The sequence below is a fragment of the Glycine max genome, chromosome 19 (genome assembly GCF_000004515.6).
Source record: "Glycine max cultivar Williams 82 chromosome 19, Glycine_max_v4.0, whole genome shotgun sequence".
NCBI lineage: Eukaryota > Viridiplantae > Streptophyta > Magnoliopsida > Fabales > Fabaceae > Glycine > Glycine max.
The window spans coordinates 37,712,811-37,731,220 of record NC_038255.2 but is presented as its reverse complement, the minus strand read 5'-3'; the positions used below and the strand labels follow the sequence as shown (position 1 = coordinate 37,731,220).

General features: G+C 37.3%; 1 protein-coding gene across 1 annotated transcript in view; it reads left to right on the top strand.

The window, feature by feature from the left end:
- The window catches only part of LOC100785430 (probable polyribonucleotide nucleotidyltransferase 1, chloroplastic), a 64,705-nt gene that overhangs the window by 17,723 nt on the left and 28,572 nt on the right, over positions 1 to 18,410 (top strand). The window contains 9 exon segments of the mRNA XM_014771703.3: positions 692 to 760; positions 3,164 to 3,270; positions 3,370 to 3,412; positions 5,916 to 5,999; positions 11,224 to 11,288; positions 11,649 to 11,805; positions 14,004 to 14,060; positions 14,587 to 14,700; positions 17,872 to 18,138. Coding sequence (XP_014627189.2) covers positions 692 to 760; positions 3,164 to 3,270; positions 3,370 to 3,412; positions 5,916 to 5,999; positions 11,224 to 11,288; positions 11,649 to 11,805; positions 14,004 to 14,060; positions 14,587 to 14,700; positions 17,872 to 18,138 — 963 coding nt within the window.

The following is an 18,410-nucleotide window of genomic DNA, read 5'->3' as shown; positions in this document are numbered from 1 at the left end:
TGCATTTTAGTTTTGACCACTGCTTGTAAGGATCTTGGTCCCTTTATTTTCAAGTTTGGGCCAATGAAAGAATTTTTTCTGAACCCAATCTCATTACATTTAATTTGTGTGGATCGTTTGGTTATTAACATGTGATCACCTCTAATTTTTGGTTACCAACCAGGTAACTGTTGCAATACAGCACACTTGGGTCTATGGAAGTGACTATGCCTTTTTGAGGCTCTAACTTTCTGAAGCTGGGCAATATTTCCTCATTATATTTTTGGTTGATATTTGGATGGGTTGTTCCCCCCTCATTGAAGTTTTTTATCAGCTTTATTATTTTTTCTTCGAACTTCCTTTTCTTCAGAAACTTATGAAAGAATGTTTTGACTTAGAATCCATTTTGTGATTTTACAACAATTTTTGTTCTTAAAGTCTGTCTCACTAAATAAATGTGTAAATGGAACAGTTTCATTCTTATCTTTCTATCGCTGTAGTAAAGTTGCTTTTATTTCTTCGCAAGATTTTATGCCCTTGGTAAGAGAGTTTTTTGTTCCAAATGACAAATCTTAATAATATTTTATGTTGCATTAGGGTTGTATGTGGGGTGGGGTTGTTGCATTCCAATTGCTAAAATATCTTTATTAAGTGACAAAGGTGCATCCAGTACTAGTTTGATTTACATATTAGGTTTTGTGGCATTCTACAGATTTTGGTAGAGACTGCTCATATAGGAAGACAAGCAAGTGGCTCTGTTACAGTTACAGATGGAGAGACTGTAAGTTCCCATATTTCTTCTATTGATTAGTTTATCCATGATTGTGAACATTCTCACAGGGATCAAAATTATTTTAAAAGAAAAGAAAATTGATTGCTAACTATGAATTATACCTAGAGGTGTCAATAAGCTGAGTAGTTCATGGACTATTTTAGCTCAACTCATTAAGTTCTCAATCAAGCTCATTTGTCTTAATAAACAAACAAGCTCAAGGTTGACTTTAAGTTCAATTACATAAATGAGTTATGCTCAAACTTGGTATTAAAAGCCCATGAATGACTCAAGTGTATATTTGTAATGGTAGAAAAATGGTAATTTTATATAAAAAGGAAATGTACTTGGTAAATTGTACTTATATTAAAAATTATCATTACTTAATTTATGTTCAAACATTATTTTATTCTGTCTCTTACATTTATCTCATTTACTGACATGAAATTTTTTATTAATTACTAAATTGATAAACTTCAAAAACACTTCAAGAATATATTTGATAAATAAGAAAAAATAATCAAACTATAAATGAGCTAAATAACAAGCTTAAGCTTCATACTTTTCCAACAAGTCAAGTCAAGTCAAGCTTGAAACTTGGATTGTTTAAATAATTGAGTCAAGCTTGAGGATCACATTTTTTTTGCAGGCCAAGTTTGAACTTTGAACTTTAAGTGTTCAGCTTGACTTGTTTACTCTCCTAATCATACCCTTTCAAAATATTTCTTCTTTTACAAAAAAGAAGGCACTTGTAGAAAATTTGTTGTTTTGTGGGTTCAAAATATTGTGAGTTTTTCCATTTTACATGATAAAATAATGTGCATTCTGCAAATATATTATTAGCTGGCTCAAGTAAATAATTGCTGTTTTTATGACCATAAAAAGAAAATTTGTTGATGTTATTGAAAAATTAGTTGGTCAGTGTTTAAGTTAAGGCCCATACTAACTTAGTTGGCCAATTATCTCTAAATTCAATTTAGCTCTGATGGGAAGATGGATATGGGCTTTTGCATCTGATCAACAGCAGCTCTGGGCCAGAATTTTAACTTCAAAATATGGTGGTTGGTCAGAATTCCAAAATGGTAGTGACAAAAGGGGCTTTTCCCATTGGTGGAGAGACATTAGAAATCTGTATCACCAGCTGGACTGCAGTATCTTTAAAGACAACTTGGCTTGGAAGGTTGGGAGTGGGGAGAATATTAAATTCTGGACTGATAATTGGCTAGGGGAACAACACACTTTGCAGCAGAAGTATAATCAGCTTTTCCTCATAAGTAGACAGCAAAAGGACTACATCTCTCAAATGGGACATTTTAATCATAATAGCTGGAGGTGGGACATGAGGTGGAGGAGAAATCTCTTTGATCATGAAAGCCATTTGGCTGTGCAGTTTATGGAGGAAATCAGTTCTGTTCCTATTAAAAGACAGGTGAAAGATAATATGCTGTGGTTGGCTGAATCTAATGGTCAATATACTACTAGGTCAGCTTATAGTTTATGCATGAACACCTCTTCAGTAAATTCTGATGGCAAGATTTTTAAGACTATATGGCAGCTGAAAGTTCCCCCTCGGGCTGTGATATTCTGTTGGAGACTACTTAAAAATAGACTACCTACCAAGGTCAACCTATTAAGAAGAAATGCTATTACTCAGGAAGACACCTGTTCCTTATGTGGCTGTGTGCAGGAGGATGTGGGTCATTTGTTTTTCAACTGTAAGCTGACAAATGGCCTATGGTGGGAATCTATGCGCTGGGTTCGGGTAGTAGGTCCCCTTTCCATTAACCCGGTTCACCATTTCTATCAGTTCTGTGATGGGTTTGGGGCAAATGTGAATCAAAGTACAAGATGTGGGTGGTGGATTGCCTTAACTAGCTCTATATGGCAGCATAGGAATCATTTGATTTTCCAAGGAAAACCTTTTGATCCCTGTAAAGTCATGGAACATGCTATTTTTTTAGCTTGGTCATGGTTAAAGGCTAAGGATAAAAATTTTAGTACTAGCTTCCACTACTGGTCCTCTAATATTTCCAATTTCGTTGCCTAGTTGGGTTTGGAACTGGTTGTTTTTTGATTTTGTTGATGGTCTTCTTGGAGGGTAGCACCTTGGTGCTTTGTATTTATAATCTCTGGTACCATTGGTACTGGTTTTCTTATTAATAATATATATATTTTCAGCCTTCCAAAAAAAAAAAAACTAACGGAAGAACTAATTTGGTCTAAAAGAGACACTTTAAGGGACCAAAGTGAAACTTTTTAAACTTAAGGGACCAAACTGAAACCAAAAATGTAGAAGAGGGACCAAAGTTCTATTTTAGCCTACTTTTAACATGTAAAAAATTATTAATTTATGCATGAAGAATTCAGCTTTTGTTCATTTGTAAATTCAAGCTGTTGCTTTTCTTATTGCAGATTGTGTACACAACTGTTTGCTTGGATGATGTTCCTTGTGAACCATCTGACTTTTTCCCTCTTTCTGTTATTTATCAAGAGCGTTTTTCAGCAGCTGGTCGCACTAGGTATGACATACACACATTTCTATTTCCAGATTCCATTTTACTTATTGCAAGATTTTTTTTTTGTTTGGAGTTTAATACTTCAATTTACTATTGCTTCAGTGGAGGTTTTTTTAAGCGAGAAGGAAAGATAAAAGATCATGAGGTACTATTTTTCTATTATTAACTTTGGCTTTACAATAATGCCAATTGACAATTAATCTTGATCCCAGACACCCATCTTAAATTTTGACAGTTTGTGACTTATATTGGCAATTTGCTTTCCCAATTGCTCGAGATTCACTTTTACTTGTGTCACAGTTAATTATAATCTACACTTGCTTTCTAGTTTTCAATCAACAAAATAGTGAAATGTGGAAAGACTAGAAATAAAAGAATATGTAACTATAATGAGTAAATTGTTTTGGCTGTTTGGGATAAGATTGGGCATTTGGATTCCCTATGTTGTAAAACACATGGTCTTTTTGAAGGGTTTCCCCTTGGCCCTTACTGATATGTTGAAGTGTTAGGTTGATTTACATTCACTACATTGATGTCCATTGTTCCTTGATGCATACTTTTAATTTTCTCTTTTTTAAGGATTTTGTATACACCTTTTCCTTTGTATTGTTCTTATGTTTGGGTTGTTTGCAAAATGTTGGACTTATCTGCATGTTATAGAAATTTAAGAGCAGAAAAAAAAATTGGTGCTTTGAGATAAGAACCTTGGGAGAACCACACCACAGGCTAATCTGGGATCAAGCTCCATACCTTGTAATTGGATCCTAATATCCTACCATGCCCTTCTTGGCAAGTGGAGGTGGAATCTATTTCAGAAGAGGGACAATTATGGGCAAGGGTCCTGGAGTCGAAATACGGTGGATGGAGGGGACTGGATGAGGCACATAGGGGTATCAAAGAGTCAATATGGTGGAGGGACCTAAAGACGGCTTTTCAAACATCACAACAGGGCGAGGATCTCAAAAAAGGGATCCATTGGAGGGTGGGGAGTGGAGACGGGATTAAATTCTGGGAGGATGAGTGGTTAGATGAAGGGGTATCATTGGTAGCAAAGTACCCAAGATTGTACCTAATTTCGTGCCAACAGAATCAATTAATCCAGCAAATGGGTGGATATCAGGAGGAGGAGTGGGAATGGAATTTATTATGGAGGAGGTCAATGTTTGATAATGAGATACCAATGACCACTAATTTCCTATCAGACATTGAGAGGAAGACTATTCACATGAATACAAGGGACGAGTGGGTGTGGGAGGCAGACCAAAGCGGACAATATACAGCACAAACCGCTTACAATCTAATGAGGGAGGTAGAAGTTGGGGGGATACAGGATAGGGCTTTTGAGGAGTTGTGAAAGCTAAAGGTGCCAATCAAATTTGCAGTATTTGCTTGGAGGCTTCTCAGAGATAGGTTGCCTACTAAAGCAAATTTACACAGGAGACAAATAGAGGTCACAAATAGGAGTTGTCCGTTCTGCAGCAACATGGAAGAGGAAGCAGGGCATTTATTCTTCCATTGCAGCAAAATTATCCCAATCTGGTGGGAAACATCATCATGGGTCAACATCAGTGGACCTTTCCCCAAAGATCCAAGGCAGCATTTTCTCCAACATGGTTTGCTATTGGTTGAGGGGGTAAGGACCACTAGGTGGAAGTGTTGGTGGCTGGCTGTAACCTGGACTATTTGGCAGCAGAGGAATAAGATGATTTTCTCCAATGACTCCTTTGATAGCAACAAACTGATTGATGAAGCAGCATTCCTATTGTGGACATGGCTATCTAATTTAGAGAAAGACTTCTCAACACATTTTAATCAGTGGTCTAGTAACCTTAGAGATGGGTTTTTGTACTAGGAAACAATACCTACATAGACTAGTAATACTGTTCTATCTTGGTGCAGCATGTGTTCTGGTTCCTTTATAGACTCTATTAAGTCTGATTCGGAACCAATTCACGGCCAGCCAATCACTTGTATTTAAGTACCTCTGGTACTCATTTATCTATATATAAATATTTATCTTTGCTGATAAAAAAAAAAAAATCCTATCATGCTCTGCAGCCCTGGTGCCCATGTGTGCTGGTTGTGCACTAACCCTCTGACTAGTCTTGGGGGAACTCTGCAAAGTTGGTGTTGTCACTCACGTTGCTTGTTTGTAGGTGAGAGACATAATGGAAAGCTCTGATACCAATTAATAAGAAAAATTTGAACAAATATTTCTTGGTGGTTACTTTTCAAGAGTTTGACTGCTGATTTAGAGTTCAAATGTAAGAAGCCAAACTGCTGATGGAAGACAAATCTTGTAATTTATGTGAGAGGCCTCTTAGAGTCCAATTAAACCTCTGTGAAGCATGCATTTCACGTGTCGAAGTTGGAATACATGGTTTAATTTCTTTTTGGCTTGACCTGAAAAGCCAATTGAAGAAGTTATGTACTAGGATTTGGTGGTTGGGAAGTTTCTAAGCATATTTGATCAATTCAATTTTACTTAGTATTAGCTTCTTCATATTATTCGTAATTTGGATGAACTTGCTTCTACAGTATACTTTAGGAGAAAAGAAGACATCTTATTTATATAAATGTTGCTATCTGTAAAAATTTTTGTTTTTAATTCTTGTCCTTAATCTTTTATTTTCATATGTTGCTCGCAGGTTCTTATTTGTAGATTGATTGATAGGCCTCTACGTCCTACAATGCCAAAGGGTTTCTATCATGAAACTCAAATATTATCTTGGGTATAGTCCATTAGTCCTTATAATTTCACTTTTTAAAATTTTGTTGTTAGTGTCTACTTCTATTGGTCCGTCTCCTAGGTTTTTTTACTAACTTTGCTTTATGCATTGATGATTCAAATTTATTGAATTGAGATAGGACTGCTGTTAAAAATGTCCAACAATTACATGACAAAATATTTGCCTATTATTTTGTACTATTAGTACCTCTGGTACTTTTCCCTATATATATATAAATATTACTTTTGCTGATAAAAAAAAAAAATTACATGACAAAATATTTGAAATATAAAACATCCATTGAACTGAAATAAATTCCAAGAAAAATATTGGATTGAGAAGTTTATTTTTTAATTCAAATTGACTTAACTTTTTTATATATTTAAATAAATTCTCAATAATTTTATAATTATCATAAACAAGTTTGTCAAAATTGTGATCCTACCTAGGATTGGAATATAGGGGAAAGTACGCAAACCATGGGATTATAACATAAATTGTAAAATCCTACCTCTGTGATCTGAATGAACCCTGGTTCAGTGGTAAATTGCGCCCATGGGTTCATACCGGGAAACAACCTCTTTGCCATATCTTTGCACAGTGAGGAGTCCACACACACACATCATAGTTGGTAGCCATTGTTTTTTGAAAATGCATTAGTAGTTCACGCACACCTCATTAGTCACAAACTCACAAATGAGCTAAAGTTACATGTTGCAACAACAACAACAACAACGCCTTATCCCACTAGGTGGGGTCGGCTACATGGATCAACTTCCGTCATAATGTTCTATCAAGTACCATACTTCTATCCAAATCATTAAGTTCGAGATCCTTCTTGATAACCTCTCTTATAGTCTTTTTGGGTCTTCCTCTGCCTCGAATTGTTTGCCTTCTCTCCATCTGGTCTACTCTCCTCACTACAGAGTCTACCGGTCTTCTCTCTACATGCCCAAACCACCTAAGTCTATTTTTCACCATCTTTTCTACAATAGGCGCTACTCCAACCCTCTCTCTAATAGTTCCGTTTCTAATTTTATCCTGTCGAGTCTTACCACACATCCACCGCAACATCCTCATCTCCGCTACACCTACTTTAGTCTCATGTTGGCTCTTGACCGCCCAACATTCTGTTCCGTACAAAATCGCTGGTCTTACCGCAGTCCGATAAAACTTTCCCTTTAGCTTGATCGGTACCTTTGTATCACATAACACCCCCGATGCTTTTCTCCATTTCATCCATCCTGCTTGAATGCGATGATTCACATCCCCTTCAATTTCTCCATCATCCTGTATTACAGACCCAAGATATTTAAACCGTGTGACTTGAGGGATAATATGGTCTCCTATTTTCACCTCTGAGTTAGATACCCTCCTACTTTTGTTGAACTTACATTCCATATACTCCGATTTGCTTCTGCTTAGGCGAAAGCCATGTGTTTCTAGAGCTCGTCTCCAAGTTTCCAACCTCTCATTCAACTCCTCCCTCGACTCTCCAAGGAGGACTATGTCATCTGCAATAAGCATGCATCTCGGCGCTATCTCTTGGATTTGTTCCGTGAGGACATCCAGAATTAAGGTAAAAAGGTAGGGGCTAAGGGTTGACCCTTGATGCAAACCAATTGTGATGGGGAAAATCGTCTGACTCTCCATCCTGTGTCCTAACACTAGTCGATACCCTATCATACATATCTTGGATAGCTCGAATATATGCAACCCTAACCCCTTTCTTCTCTAGAGCTTTCCACAAAATCTCTTTAGGCACTCTATCATACGCTTTCTTCAAGTCAATAAAAATCAAGTGCAAGTCTTGTTGGTCCATGCGATATTGCTCCATCACCCGCCGTAATAAATAAATCGCTTCCATGGTCGACCTTCCCGGCATGAAACCAAATTGATTCTCAGTAACTTGAGTCTCCTTTCTTAATCTCCGTTCGATCACTCTTTTCCATAATTTCATGGTATGACTCATGAGCTTGATTTCCCTATAATTTGCACAATTTTGTATATCCCCCTTGTTCTTATAGATTGGCACTAACGTGCTTCTCCTCCATTCCTCCGGCATGCGTTTTGACCTCATAATTTCATTAGAGTTTGGTGAGCCACTCAAGACCTCTATCTCCAAGAGTTTTCCACACTTCAATAGGTATGTTGTCTGGCCCCACCGCCTTACCGTTACTCATTCTTTTCAACGCTTCCTTTACTTCCTGTTTCTGAATCCGACGATAATACTTATAGTTCCGATCCTTTTCTCTTGTGTCTAGACTGCTAGAGTCGTATCCATATCCATCATTAAATAAGTTGTGGAAATACACCTTCCACCTTTCCTTGATATCTTTTTCATGCACTAAGACTTTGCCTTCTTCATCCTTAACACACTTTACGTGGTCCAAATCTCTAGTCTTCCTCTCTCTACCCTTAGCAAGCCTATATATAGATCTTTCTCCGTCCCTGGTTCGTAGAGCTTGGTATAGTCCGTCAAAAGCTTGGGCTCTTGCCTCACTCACCGTCTTTTTGGTTTCATTTCTAGCTATCTTATACTTATCCCAAGTTTCAGAATTTCTACACCTAGACCACTCCTTGAAACACTCCTTTTTTACTCTAACTTTGCTCTGAACACTTTCATTCCACCACCACGATTCTTTATCCCTAGGTCCAAAACCTCTAGATTCACCCAACGTCTCTTTAGCCACTTTAATAATCTCTTGGGACGTCTTGTTCCACATATCATTTACACTTCCTTGTGATTGTCCACACCATCCCTCCCATATCTTTTGTTGGAAGATTCCTTGTTTCTCACCCTTCAAGTGCCACCATTTGATCCTTGGTGCTACCATAGGACTTCTTCTCTTTGCCCTATCTCTAATTCTTACATGCATAACCAAAACTCTATGTTGGGTAGTCAAGCTCTCTCCCGGGATAACTTTACAGTTCAAGCAATACTTCCTATCAGACTTCCTGATAAGGAAGAAATCTATCTGAGAACATGTCCCTCCACTTTTGTAAGTGATAAGATGTTCCTCTCTTTTCTTAAACCATGTATTGGCTATAGAAAGATCCAAAGCCTCCGAAAACTCCAAGATGGATTTACCCTCCCCATTCATCTCCCTTAGGCCAAAACCCCCATGCACCCCCTCAAAACCTCTATCCACGCTACCTACATGTCCATTGAGATCCCCTCCTAGGAAAACTTTCTCTCCTTGGGGTATATCCTGAAGTACCCCTTCTAGATCCTCCCAAAATTTTACCTTAAAGTGTTCTGCTAACCCAACCTGAGGTGCGTACCCACTAATAACATTAAAGGTGTCCTGTCCCACTACCAATTTTAAGGCTATGATACGATCTCCTACTCTTCTTACATCTACGACATCCTTCTTCCACTCCTTGTCCACAATAATCCCTACCCCATTTCTTGATCTGATTTTTTTCGTATACCACAGCTTAAATCCCGAGTTGTCTAATTCTTTCGCTTTTTCACCTGTCCACTTAGTTTCTTGTAGGCACATAAAATTGATCTTCCTCCTCACCATAACATCCACTATTTCCATAGATTTTCCAGTAAGTGTGCCTATATTCCATGTACCAAAGCGAATCCTCCTGTCATGAACTAGCTTCTTTACCCACACCCGTTCACGAAAATGTGGGAATCCTTGCTTACTTTTCACTACATCCGGGCGGCGATGCAGCGGCCCTTGCTCTTTTGACACTGTACTCGAGCCATACAGCGCGTTACTTCCGGGCAACGACCTAGCATTCACATTATTACGTAATTGATCCATGTCATAGAGATTCGACAAAGTTTTACGTTGACTGTCGAAAGCCTAACACAACCCTCTCCTTTTATCCGGGCTTGGGACCGGCTAAGAATAGCAAAGCTAACCTAGGCAGGATTAGCTAAAGTTACATGTTAACAATCAAAATATAAATGACAAATTTTTGCAATGCATTATGTGAGTATTGTACTTGGTTAAGTGAGATAAGCATGTGGGAGTTAGTCACCCAGTTGTCAAGTGACAGCTGGCAGCTAACTGTTAGAAGCTTGCACTGCAAGTCTCTTAGATCTTGTAGAAAAGCTAGATTGTAACGGAATCTAATTGGGAATGAAAACATAATTTCAGATGCAAGAAGCTAAAACACCAAATGAGAACAGTCCAACTCTAGATATCTAGCAAATCATTCACATGATCATCATAGCTATTATTTTCCATACAATCTTTATCTTCATCAATATCCATGGCAGTTTCTCTAGATTCCATCAAGTTCATTATCAAATTAAGTTTCTTCAAGTTATCTAGAGGGGCACCAACAACAACACTAACATCCTTTCCTACTTGAACCAAGTTTCATTTGGAGTATCCAAATCCAAACCAAAGTTATATGAAATTCCATCATTATTCCTAATCTAATCATCATAGGAAGAAAGGTCATCAATTTTATACTCAATTTCTTTTGTAGCTTACTTCTTGGACAATTCAAAGTTTGCCATCATAAAAACATCATTCATGTCTTTTGTTATAAATTGTTTCTTCTTTAGATGTAGACCTAATCACCTAAAAAAATACAAAAGCAATTAACACATGACAAATGGTGGGTAACAATAAAAATGACATGCAATGCATATTTCGTATCTTTTTTCTGAAATTTACCTTCTCATATGCACTCTAGTTACACTCACAGTTGCATCCAGAGGAATGAATTACATGTCAAGCTTAATACATGTAAATCAAATTTATGGAGCCTTGGATGTTCATCCCGTAAGAATTGCACTGTTTTGGGTTTTTGGTATTAACTCCGACCAGGCTACTACACTACCAAAAACTTTGATTGACTCTTGATATCTTTTATAGTTGTGTGGTAAAATTTTCTCTTAAGCTTGAGCAGTACCTTTTTTTCATGGATAACACTTAAGACACTCATCCCTTTGTGGAAAAAATTGATCTTTTAATAATTATTTTCTTGTTTGCCTTCAAAGTAGATTTCAGGAAATACCATATGTTGAAAATGTCATAGCTGTAACCATCCTAGGCAATAATAGAGATAAGCAGGACCATCACCATTTGCCTTGTTCTATGTCAGTTAACAACTTAACAATGTTTATTTCATTACTCTGCTGTACTGAAATGATTTATACATCATGCTTTTGTTCATTGATTTTTTTGGTGTATTAAAATGACTGTACCTTGTGGAAATTTCACATTCTGTTGTCTACTGTAATTGATGCTTTTAGGTTTTGAGCTATGATGGATTGCACTCCCCGGATTCTTTGGCTATCACTGCAGCTGGTATAGCAGTGTAAGTTGCTCATTCTATTTTGCTGCCAACCGTAGGACATTTAGATCCCATGTAGAATGCTACTTTGCTATTTTTTTTCTATTTAAATGTATTAAAAGACCCTCTCTTACTCTAAACTTTGTTTGCCAAAACATAAAACTGATGATAATTCAATAAAAAGAGGAAAGAAATACAAGCAGAAAGGAGGATGAGATGATGAGATATCCTATAGAAGGTGTAAAAATAAGGCGCATATGCATTATGACACAAACACACAGACACTTAAGTTAGGTCTGAGGTATTTCTCACATGCATTATGCTATCTACACTTGCCATAAGCACTCTGTGCATAACTATTAATCTTAATCATTTAACTTCCAGTGCACTTTCAGAAGTGCCAATGTCAAAAGCAGTTGCTGGAGTTCGTGTTGGTCTTGTTGGTGATAAGTATATAGTAAATCCTACAACTGAGGAGATGGAACACTCTGAGTTAGACCTCTTGCTGGCTGGCACAGATAATGCAATATTGATGATAGAGGTAAAACATTATCCTTTCTTGTGAACATTAGCATGTTAGAAATATGCCAATAGTCGGTCTTAGAATGTGGGCTTGACCTAACTCAATCCCAAAAGCTTGCTCATAGGGGGAGGGTTGCCCCTCACTCATATACTCTATCTTGGCCTTATTTCTAGCCAATTTGGGACTTATGTTTTTCCCAATACTCCCCCTCATGCCCAACACTTTTGGGCTTGGTATGTGGATTACATGGTGGGTGGTCCTTTGAATGGATCTAGGATAGGCTCTAATACCATATTAGAATGTGGGTTTTGAGCTAGCTTTTGGGGTTGAGTTAGGCCCAAACCCACATTCTAGAGTCTGATAGAACATGTTCCATAATTATTTGTAACTTGATTTCAAAATAAAATCATACATGCATAGCTATCCTGATTTTTGATATATAGAAAATAGAAGATTTTGTGAAGGTAGTAAATATTAGCTTTTCCTACATACAATACAATTATTTTGTTCTGTATATTCTTTGCTGTAGTATTTTTTCTTGGTTACTTTGATATCACCCTCAAAGGAAGAGCCTAGAATCAGACAAGATAATAAATAGGCTTGGCATCATGCCAAAATACATTAATGAGAATGCCAATTATCCTCATTCCTGCAGTTGCAACCAGCTTGTCAGTTTTTGATATTAATTATTTACTTAGCCTGGAAATGGGTTGAAAGCAATTCAGAGTTTTAAAATTTGTCTCCTTTCAAAATTCTCATTCAGTTTCAACTTGACATAAAAATAGGTTATCACAAATTAAGACCAACTGTTAATTGCAAAATTAAGAGGCTTCCATCAATAGAATTTAAGAGAGAATTTAGGAAAATTGAAAAGAGTGAAGTTGTATATTATTCAACCCAACTTACAACAGTTACAACTGACTTATTTATATTAACAGACTAACTCTAACTAACTGTTAACTACCTGCAGTTAGTTGAGCAGACAGCAGGCACAAGCCAGTTAATCTAAGGTTACAGCTGGCACAAGCCTGGTAAAATGAAAAAGAGAATTAAACTACTAATCCAAGTAAGACTACTCTAATATCCATGAAGGCCAGCTGAGTGACCTTTTGGAGCTTGGCTAGTTACTCTACTGAACGTCTCCACAATAGCAATTAATATTCAGAATGAATATGCCTTGGTATAGTGCCTTGGAAGTACTAAAAGGCACCGAGATTTAACTGAAGATTTACATGTGGAATAGAACATTAGTTTTGAAGCAAATTTATTTGTGAAAAAAATTGTAAGATGAAGTTCTATGTCATAATTTTTTTTTTGATCAGCAAAAATAAGTAAGTATATTGATTAAGTACCATAGGTACTGAGAATTACATTATAAGATATCAGATATTTGGTTCCAAAGCAGACTTAATGAAGTCTTGATAGGAACCAATTTCTGGATATATAGATGAGACTAATGTCTAATTTGAGTCTATTGTTATACCCTGAACTACACAGTAAATCCGTTTCTAAGGTTACTAGATCACTGATTGTAATGAGTGGCAAAATCCTTCTCCAAATTTCTGAGCCATGTCCATAGCAAGAAAACTGCGTCATCCATCATTTTGCTGGCATTAAAGATGTCATTGGAAAAGATAACCTTGTTTCTTTGCTGCCAAATGGTCCATGTCAGGGCTAGCCACCACCACTTCCACCTAGTAACCCTTATTCCATCAGTCACTCCAAGAATGTGTTGGAAGAAATGTTGTTTTGGGTTCAACGGGGAAACCCCTACAATATTCACCCAAGACCACGATTCCCACCAAACAGGGATGATTTTGCTGCAATGAAAAAACAGATGGCCTACATCCATTCCTTTGTCATAAATCAATAATTGAAATTTGAAATCCCTAATTAACATGTTTGCAATCCTTATCCAAATCAATTACTTGCAACCTCAACTATTGCGGAATTTTATTGAACTGACACTGGCACCGGCACCTGTCAGCAGAGAACACCAAAATTTTCCTACTCTAATTTTCAGTATTTTGAAAGCAAAGAACTGTCACCACTTTCAGCTGTGTTAGAGTCAAATTTCAGGAATCTGCATTGGTTGTTATAGAAAAATGCTGATGAAATCATATCTTTCTAGACTCTAAAATCTGTCAATCATGATTCTTGAAAGTCTTATGGTTTTACTTTCATATTGGCTCAACTGGCTTAAATTTTTATTGCAGGGCTATAGCAATTTTCTTCCAGAAGAGAAATTACTTAAAGCTGTAGAAGTTGGTCAGGTTGTTGCCTTACAGTACTATTTAGATAAGCTTACCTATCATTAGTACATTTAATGGATTTTCTTTTGCTCCCCTAAAATCATATGCATGTGTTATTTAATATATTATTTGCACTGCATCATGCAAGACACATTTATTTATGTCTGTTTAACATACAGAGCATTGAAAGCAAGGAGTCATCACAGAAGATTTCGATCTCTAGAAATATCCTCGTCCTCAACTCCTTGCAAATGTAACAATGTTAAAATGTTTCAAAACAACCTTTTTGCTGTGTACATCTATCTTCAGTTCATTTTTCCTTGGCTATTATTGCATTGAGCATTTAAAATTTTCACTAGAAAATCTTATATGGTAAAAGAGTAAGCCACTTGCCTCCCTAACAGGTTTTGTTTTAGTTATAGTGGGATTCACATGCTTTACTTTATAGACATCTCCATTTTTGTGTCATCTGTTTTCTTTGATGGTTCATGAACAGCTCTGTGCTTAGTTGCCAATGCATCATCTTTTGCCTGTTGTTTACTGTCAGAATGCAGTGCGAGCAATCTGTAATGAGGTAGAAGCTTTGGTTAAGAAATGTGGGAAGCCAAAGATGTTGGATGCCATCAAGTTGCCTCCTCCCGAACTTTATGAACATGTTGAAGTAGGCTCGTTGCTACCCTTTATCATTTTCTTCTATTTGTTTGGTCCAGTTTTTTTGAATTCTTTCTGATTTGTGAATGTCTCGGGAGATGTTATTCTCCCCTAAACAATTCCTACATTACTTGACAGTTCCTCAACAGTTCATATGGTACAACAGTTTGTTGTTTGTTTGGACAATAGTACCCGGCTGAGAAAATCCATGTAAACAGATCAAAATATGACCAAATAGCAACTGTAACACAGTATTCCATGTGGCGGGAACAGCAACCAAGCAGAGGAAAAATTGTGGAACTATAGCGAGATAATCATATAGAGGCAAACAACAAGAATGCTGAGTCAAACAGCAATATCTCAGCCAAATTAGGGGGTTCCAACTGAGTCTGTTGAAATTATAGGGCTTAGAGTTTAGGTATGGTAGGAGGATTAGAAAGAAAGGAGGCTCTCAATATTATTAGAAGAATATCGATTTGTTGCTTATATAATACAAAGCACTAACACCTACCTTATCTATACTAATAATAATTATGTCCACTGCTAATGTAGCAAGGTTGTCAAAGGCATAAGGCGCCCTTAAGAGGCTGATGGCTTTTAACACCATTAGGTGAGAGGGAGGGAACCAAAAGGTACACCCCTCATTGAAGATAAGCGCTAATAATAATCAAATATTTTGCTAACCCATATATGCATCTCTATTTTCTACTCTTACAACTCTGCATTCTGTTGCCATTGTCCTGTGAAAGTCAAATAATACATATATATATATATATATGTATGTATGTATGTATATATATTTTTTTCTTTTTAAATTTATTGGGTTAGTGCCACTCCTAACTGGGCCTAAAGATGACTGTCCTTGAATTAGGGTTATCAATAGCGGGCGGTAGTATTGTGCATCAAGTTGTGGCAGGTGGCTGCTACAGGTGCTTAATTGCATTGCATTTATGGGCTGGGGTCACTGCTCAATCACATTCATGGCCACTGTAGTGGAAAAATGTGGCAGTTGTGGCCACTATGATGAACAGGGGCCAAAAACCCTAACTTGCCCTTGATTTGAGTTTTCAAACCATTTTGTTGGGATAGCCTCAAGATCTAGCTATGGGATTTTTCTGTTTTTGTGGTCAGCTGCTCCGCGCTGCTATTCTGGATTGATTACTATGGCTCAAATTAAGTTGGGTCCTCAAATCAGGCTGGTTAAGCCCACTAGAGTTTCTCTATTGGACCTCATTCAGGAGATAATTCCTACAACTGCACTATACTAAAAACTTGTTGGCGAAACTTGAGCTGGGATTCTGGGAGGAGTTTGGAAGGATGCAGTGTCTATTATACATCTCTGGACTCTGGCCAGATTTATCACTTTCATGCTGTCATTGAGATCACCGATCATGCAATTGTGCTCTGCATTTCTTTTCAGTCTTCACCCCCCTGCTCTGCCCTGTGTGTTTGGGAGAAATAACCCAAAAACCATTCTAAAACTCTAACATGTTGTGATACTGTTATTTGTTGTGAAGTGTTCTTGTGTTTTTTTGAAACATTTATGAAATCATATTTGGTCATCTGTTGCTATTGATAGTTGAGGAGTGCTAGGAACACACTCTCTAACACACTCCTTCAAACACACTCTCGGTTAAAATTGATTGAAAACTACAAAATCAGGAGAATCTTTAAATATGATGTGGTATCCACATAATTGTCATTTTCAATAAATTTCAACCAATAAAAAAGAGTGTGCCTCCCAAAAGAAAAAGGCGGTTTGGGTATTAAAGATATAAATATGTTCAACCTTGCACTTCTTGGCAAATGGAGATGGAACATGTTTCACAATGAAGGCCAGCTGTGCGTAAGAATATTGGAGTCTAAATATGGAGGATGGAGGGGATTGGATGCAGCAACTAATGATAAAAAACAGTCTTTGTGGTGGAGGGATCTAAAATCGGTTTTCCACACATCACAGCAAGGGGAGGAATTAAAAAGGGATATAAAGTGGAGAATTGGATGTGGGGATAGGATAAAATTTTGGGAGGATGAGTGGATTGAAGGAGAGGCAGCATTGGGAGCAAAATACCCAAGACTGTCACTAATTTCATGCCAACAAAATCAGTTAATCCAGCACATGGGAGACTATAAGGAAGCGGGATGGGAGTGGAAGCTATCTTGGAGAAGGCCGCTGTTCGATAATGAGGTACTCATGGCTGCCAATTTTCTAAATGATATTGAAAGACAGCCTATTCAGATGCATAGAAGAGATGGGTGGTTGTGGAGGGGAGATCCAAGTGGCCATTATACGGCGCAATCAGCATACAAGTTGTTGAGAGAAGCGACAGTCGAAGGGATCCACGATACTGCATATCATGAATTGTGGAAACTGAAGGTGCCACTTAAGTATGCAATATTTGTTTGGAGGCTAATTAGGGATAGGTTACCTACCAAAATTAATTTACACAGAAGACAAGTAGCAGTCTCGGACACTAGCTGTCCTTTATGCAGGAATGAGGTGGAAGATGCAGGCCATTTGTTCTTCCACTGCAGAAAAGTTACCCCCTTATGGTGGGAATCATCGTCATGGGTGAGCCAATCTTATGCTTCCCCGAAAGACCCAAAGATGCATTTCCTACAACATGTTCTAACAATGGCCGATGGTTTGAGGGCCAAAAGATGGAAGTGGTGGTGGATAGCTGTCACATGGACCATTTGGAAGCAGAGAAATAAGATGATATTCTCCAATGAGGATTTTGACAGCAACAAAGTTATGGATGACGCAGTTTTCTTGCTTTGGACATGGATGAGGAATTTAGAGAAGGTTTTTCCTATGCATTTTAACCAATGGTCTAGTAACATTTCTGCAGGGTTCATGTAACAGTTTGTATCTAATCTAGTTTGCTCCAGCTGGGGTAGCCAACTGTGGTTCCACTCCTGACTCCATTTTAGTCAGTTTTGGAACCAATTCTGTGTTGGACATCCCAATATCTGTATTTTAGTACCTCTGGTACTCCATTAATATATATTATCTATTTTGCTGAACAAAATAAAATAAAATAAAAAAGAGTGTGCCAAATACTGTGAGAGAAATGTGCTTTTACTTCATTAAATATTTTCTCAAACAAGATGATTGAAGACTTCATTAGTTAGTTTTGTTGAATATGGTGTAGAAACTGAAGCGAGTGGGAATGTGCAGGCAATTGCCAGTGATGAGTTAGTAAAAGTTCTTCAAATTAGAAACAAAATTCCCAGAAGGAAAGCCCTTTCATCATTAGAAGAAAAGGTTCTGAAGATACTCACAGAAAACGGGTTTGTCTCAAATGATTCAACACTGAGGAGTAATTCTGAGACCATTGCGGAGATTCTTGAGGTTGAGGATGAAGATGAGGAAGTAATTGTTGATGGTGAAGTTGACGAAGGTGATGTTCATATAAAGCCAACTCCACGTAAACCAGCCCTTTTAGTAAGTAAAACGCTTATTTCTAATTTTTTTTTCTTTTCTTTTTTTAAATGGATTATTATAAAGTGATGCATCTATGGTTATCTTAGGCTCAGTGCTCTCTGTTCATGTTTATTTTTTATCGGTGTTTCTAGGCCGGTCATGCTAACAACTGGGTTGCTCAAATGAGTTTATTTTTCTTGTCCTCTTTTTTGTTTCTGTAGTTTCTCTGTAGCAGTGTAGCCTTAGGAGGTTTAATCCCATTCTTCTCCTTTCTTTTTCTTAATGAGTTCTTT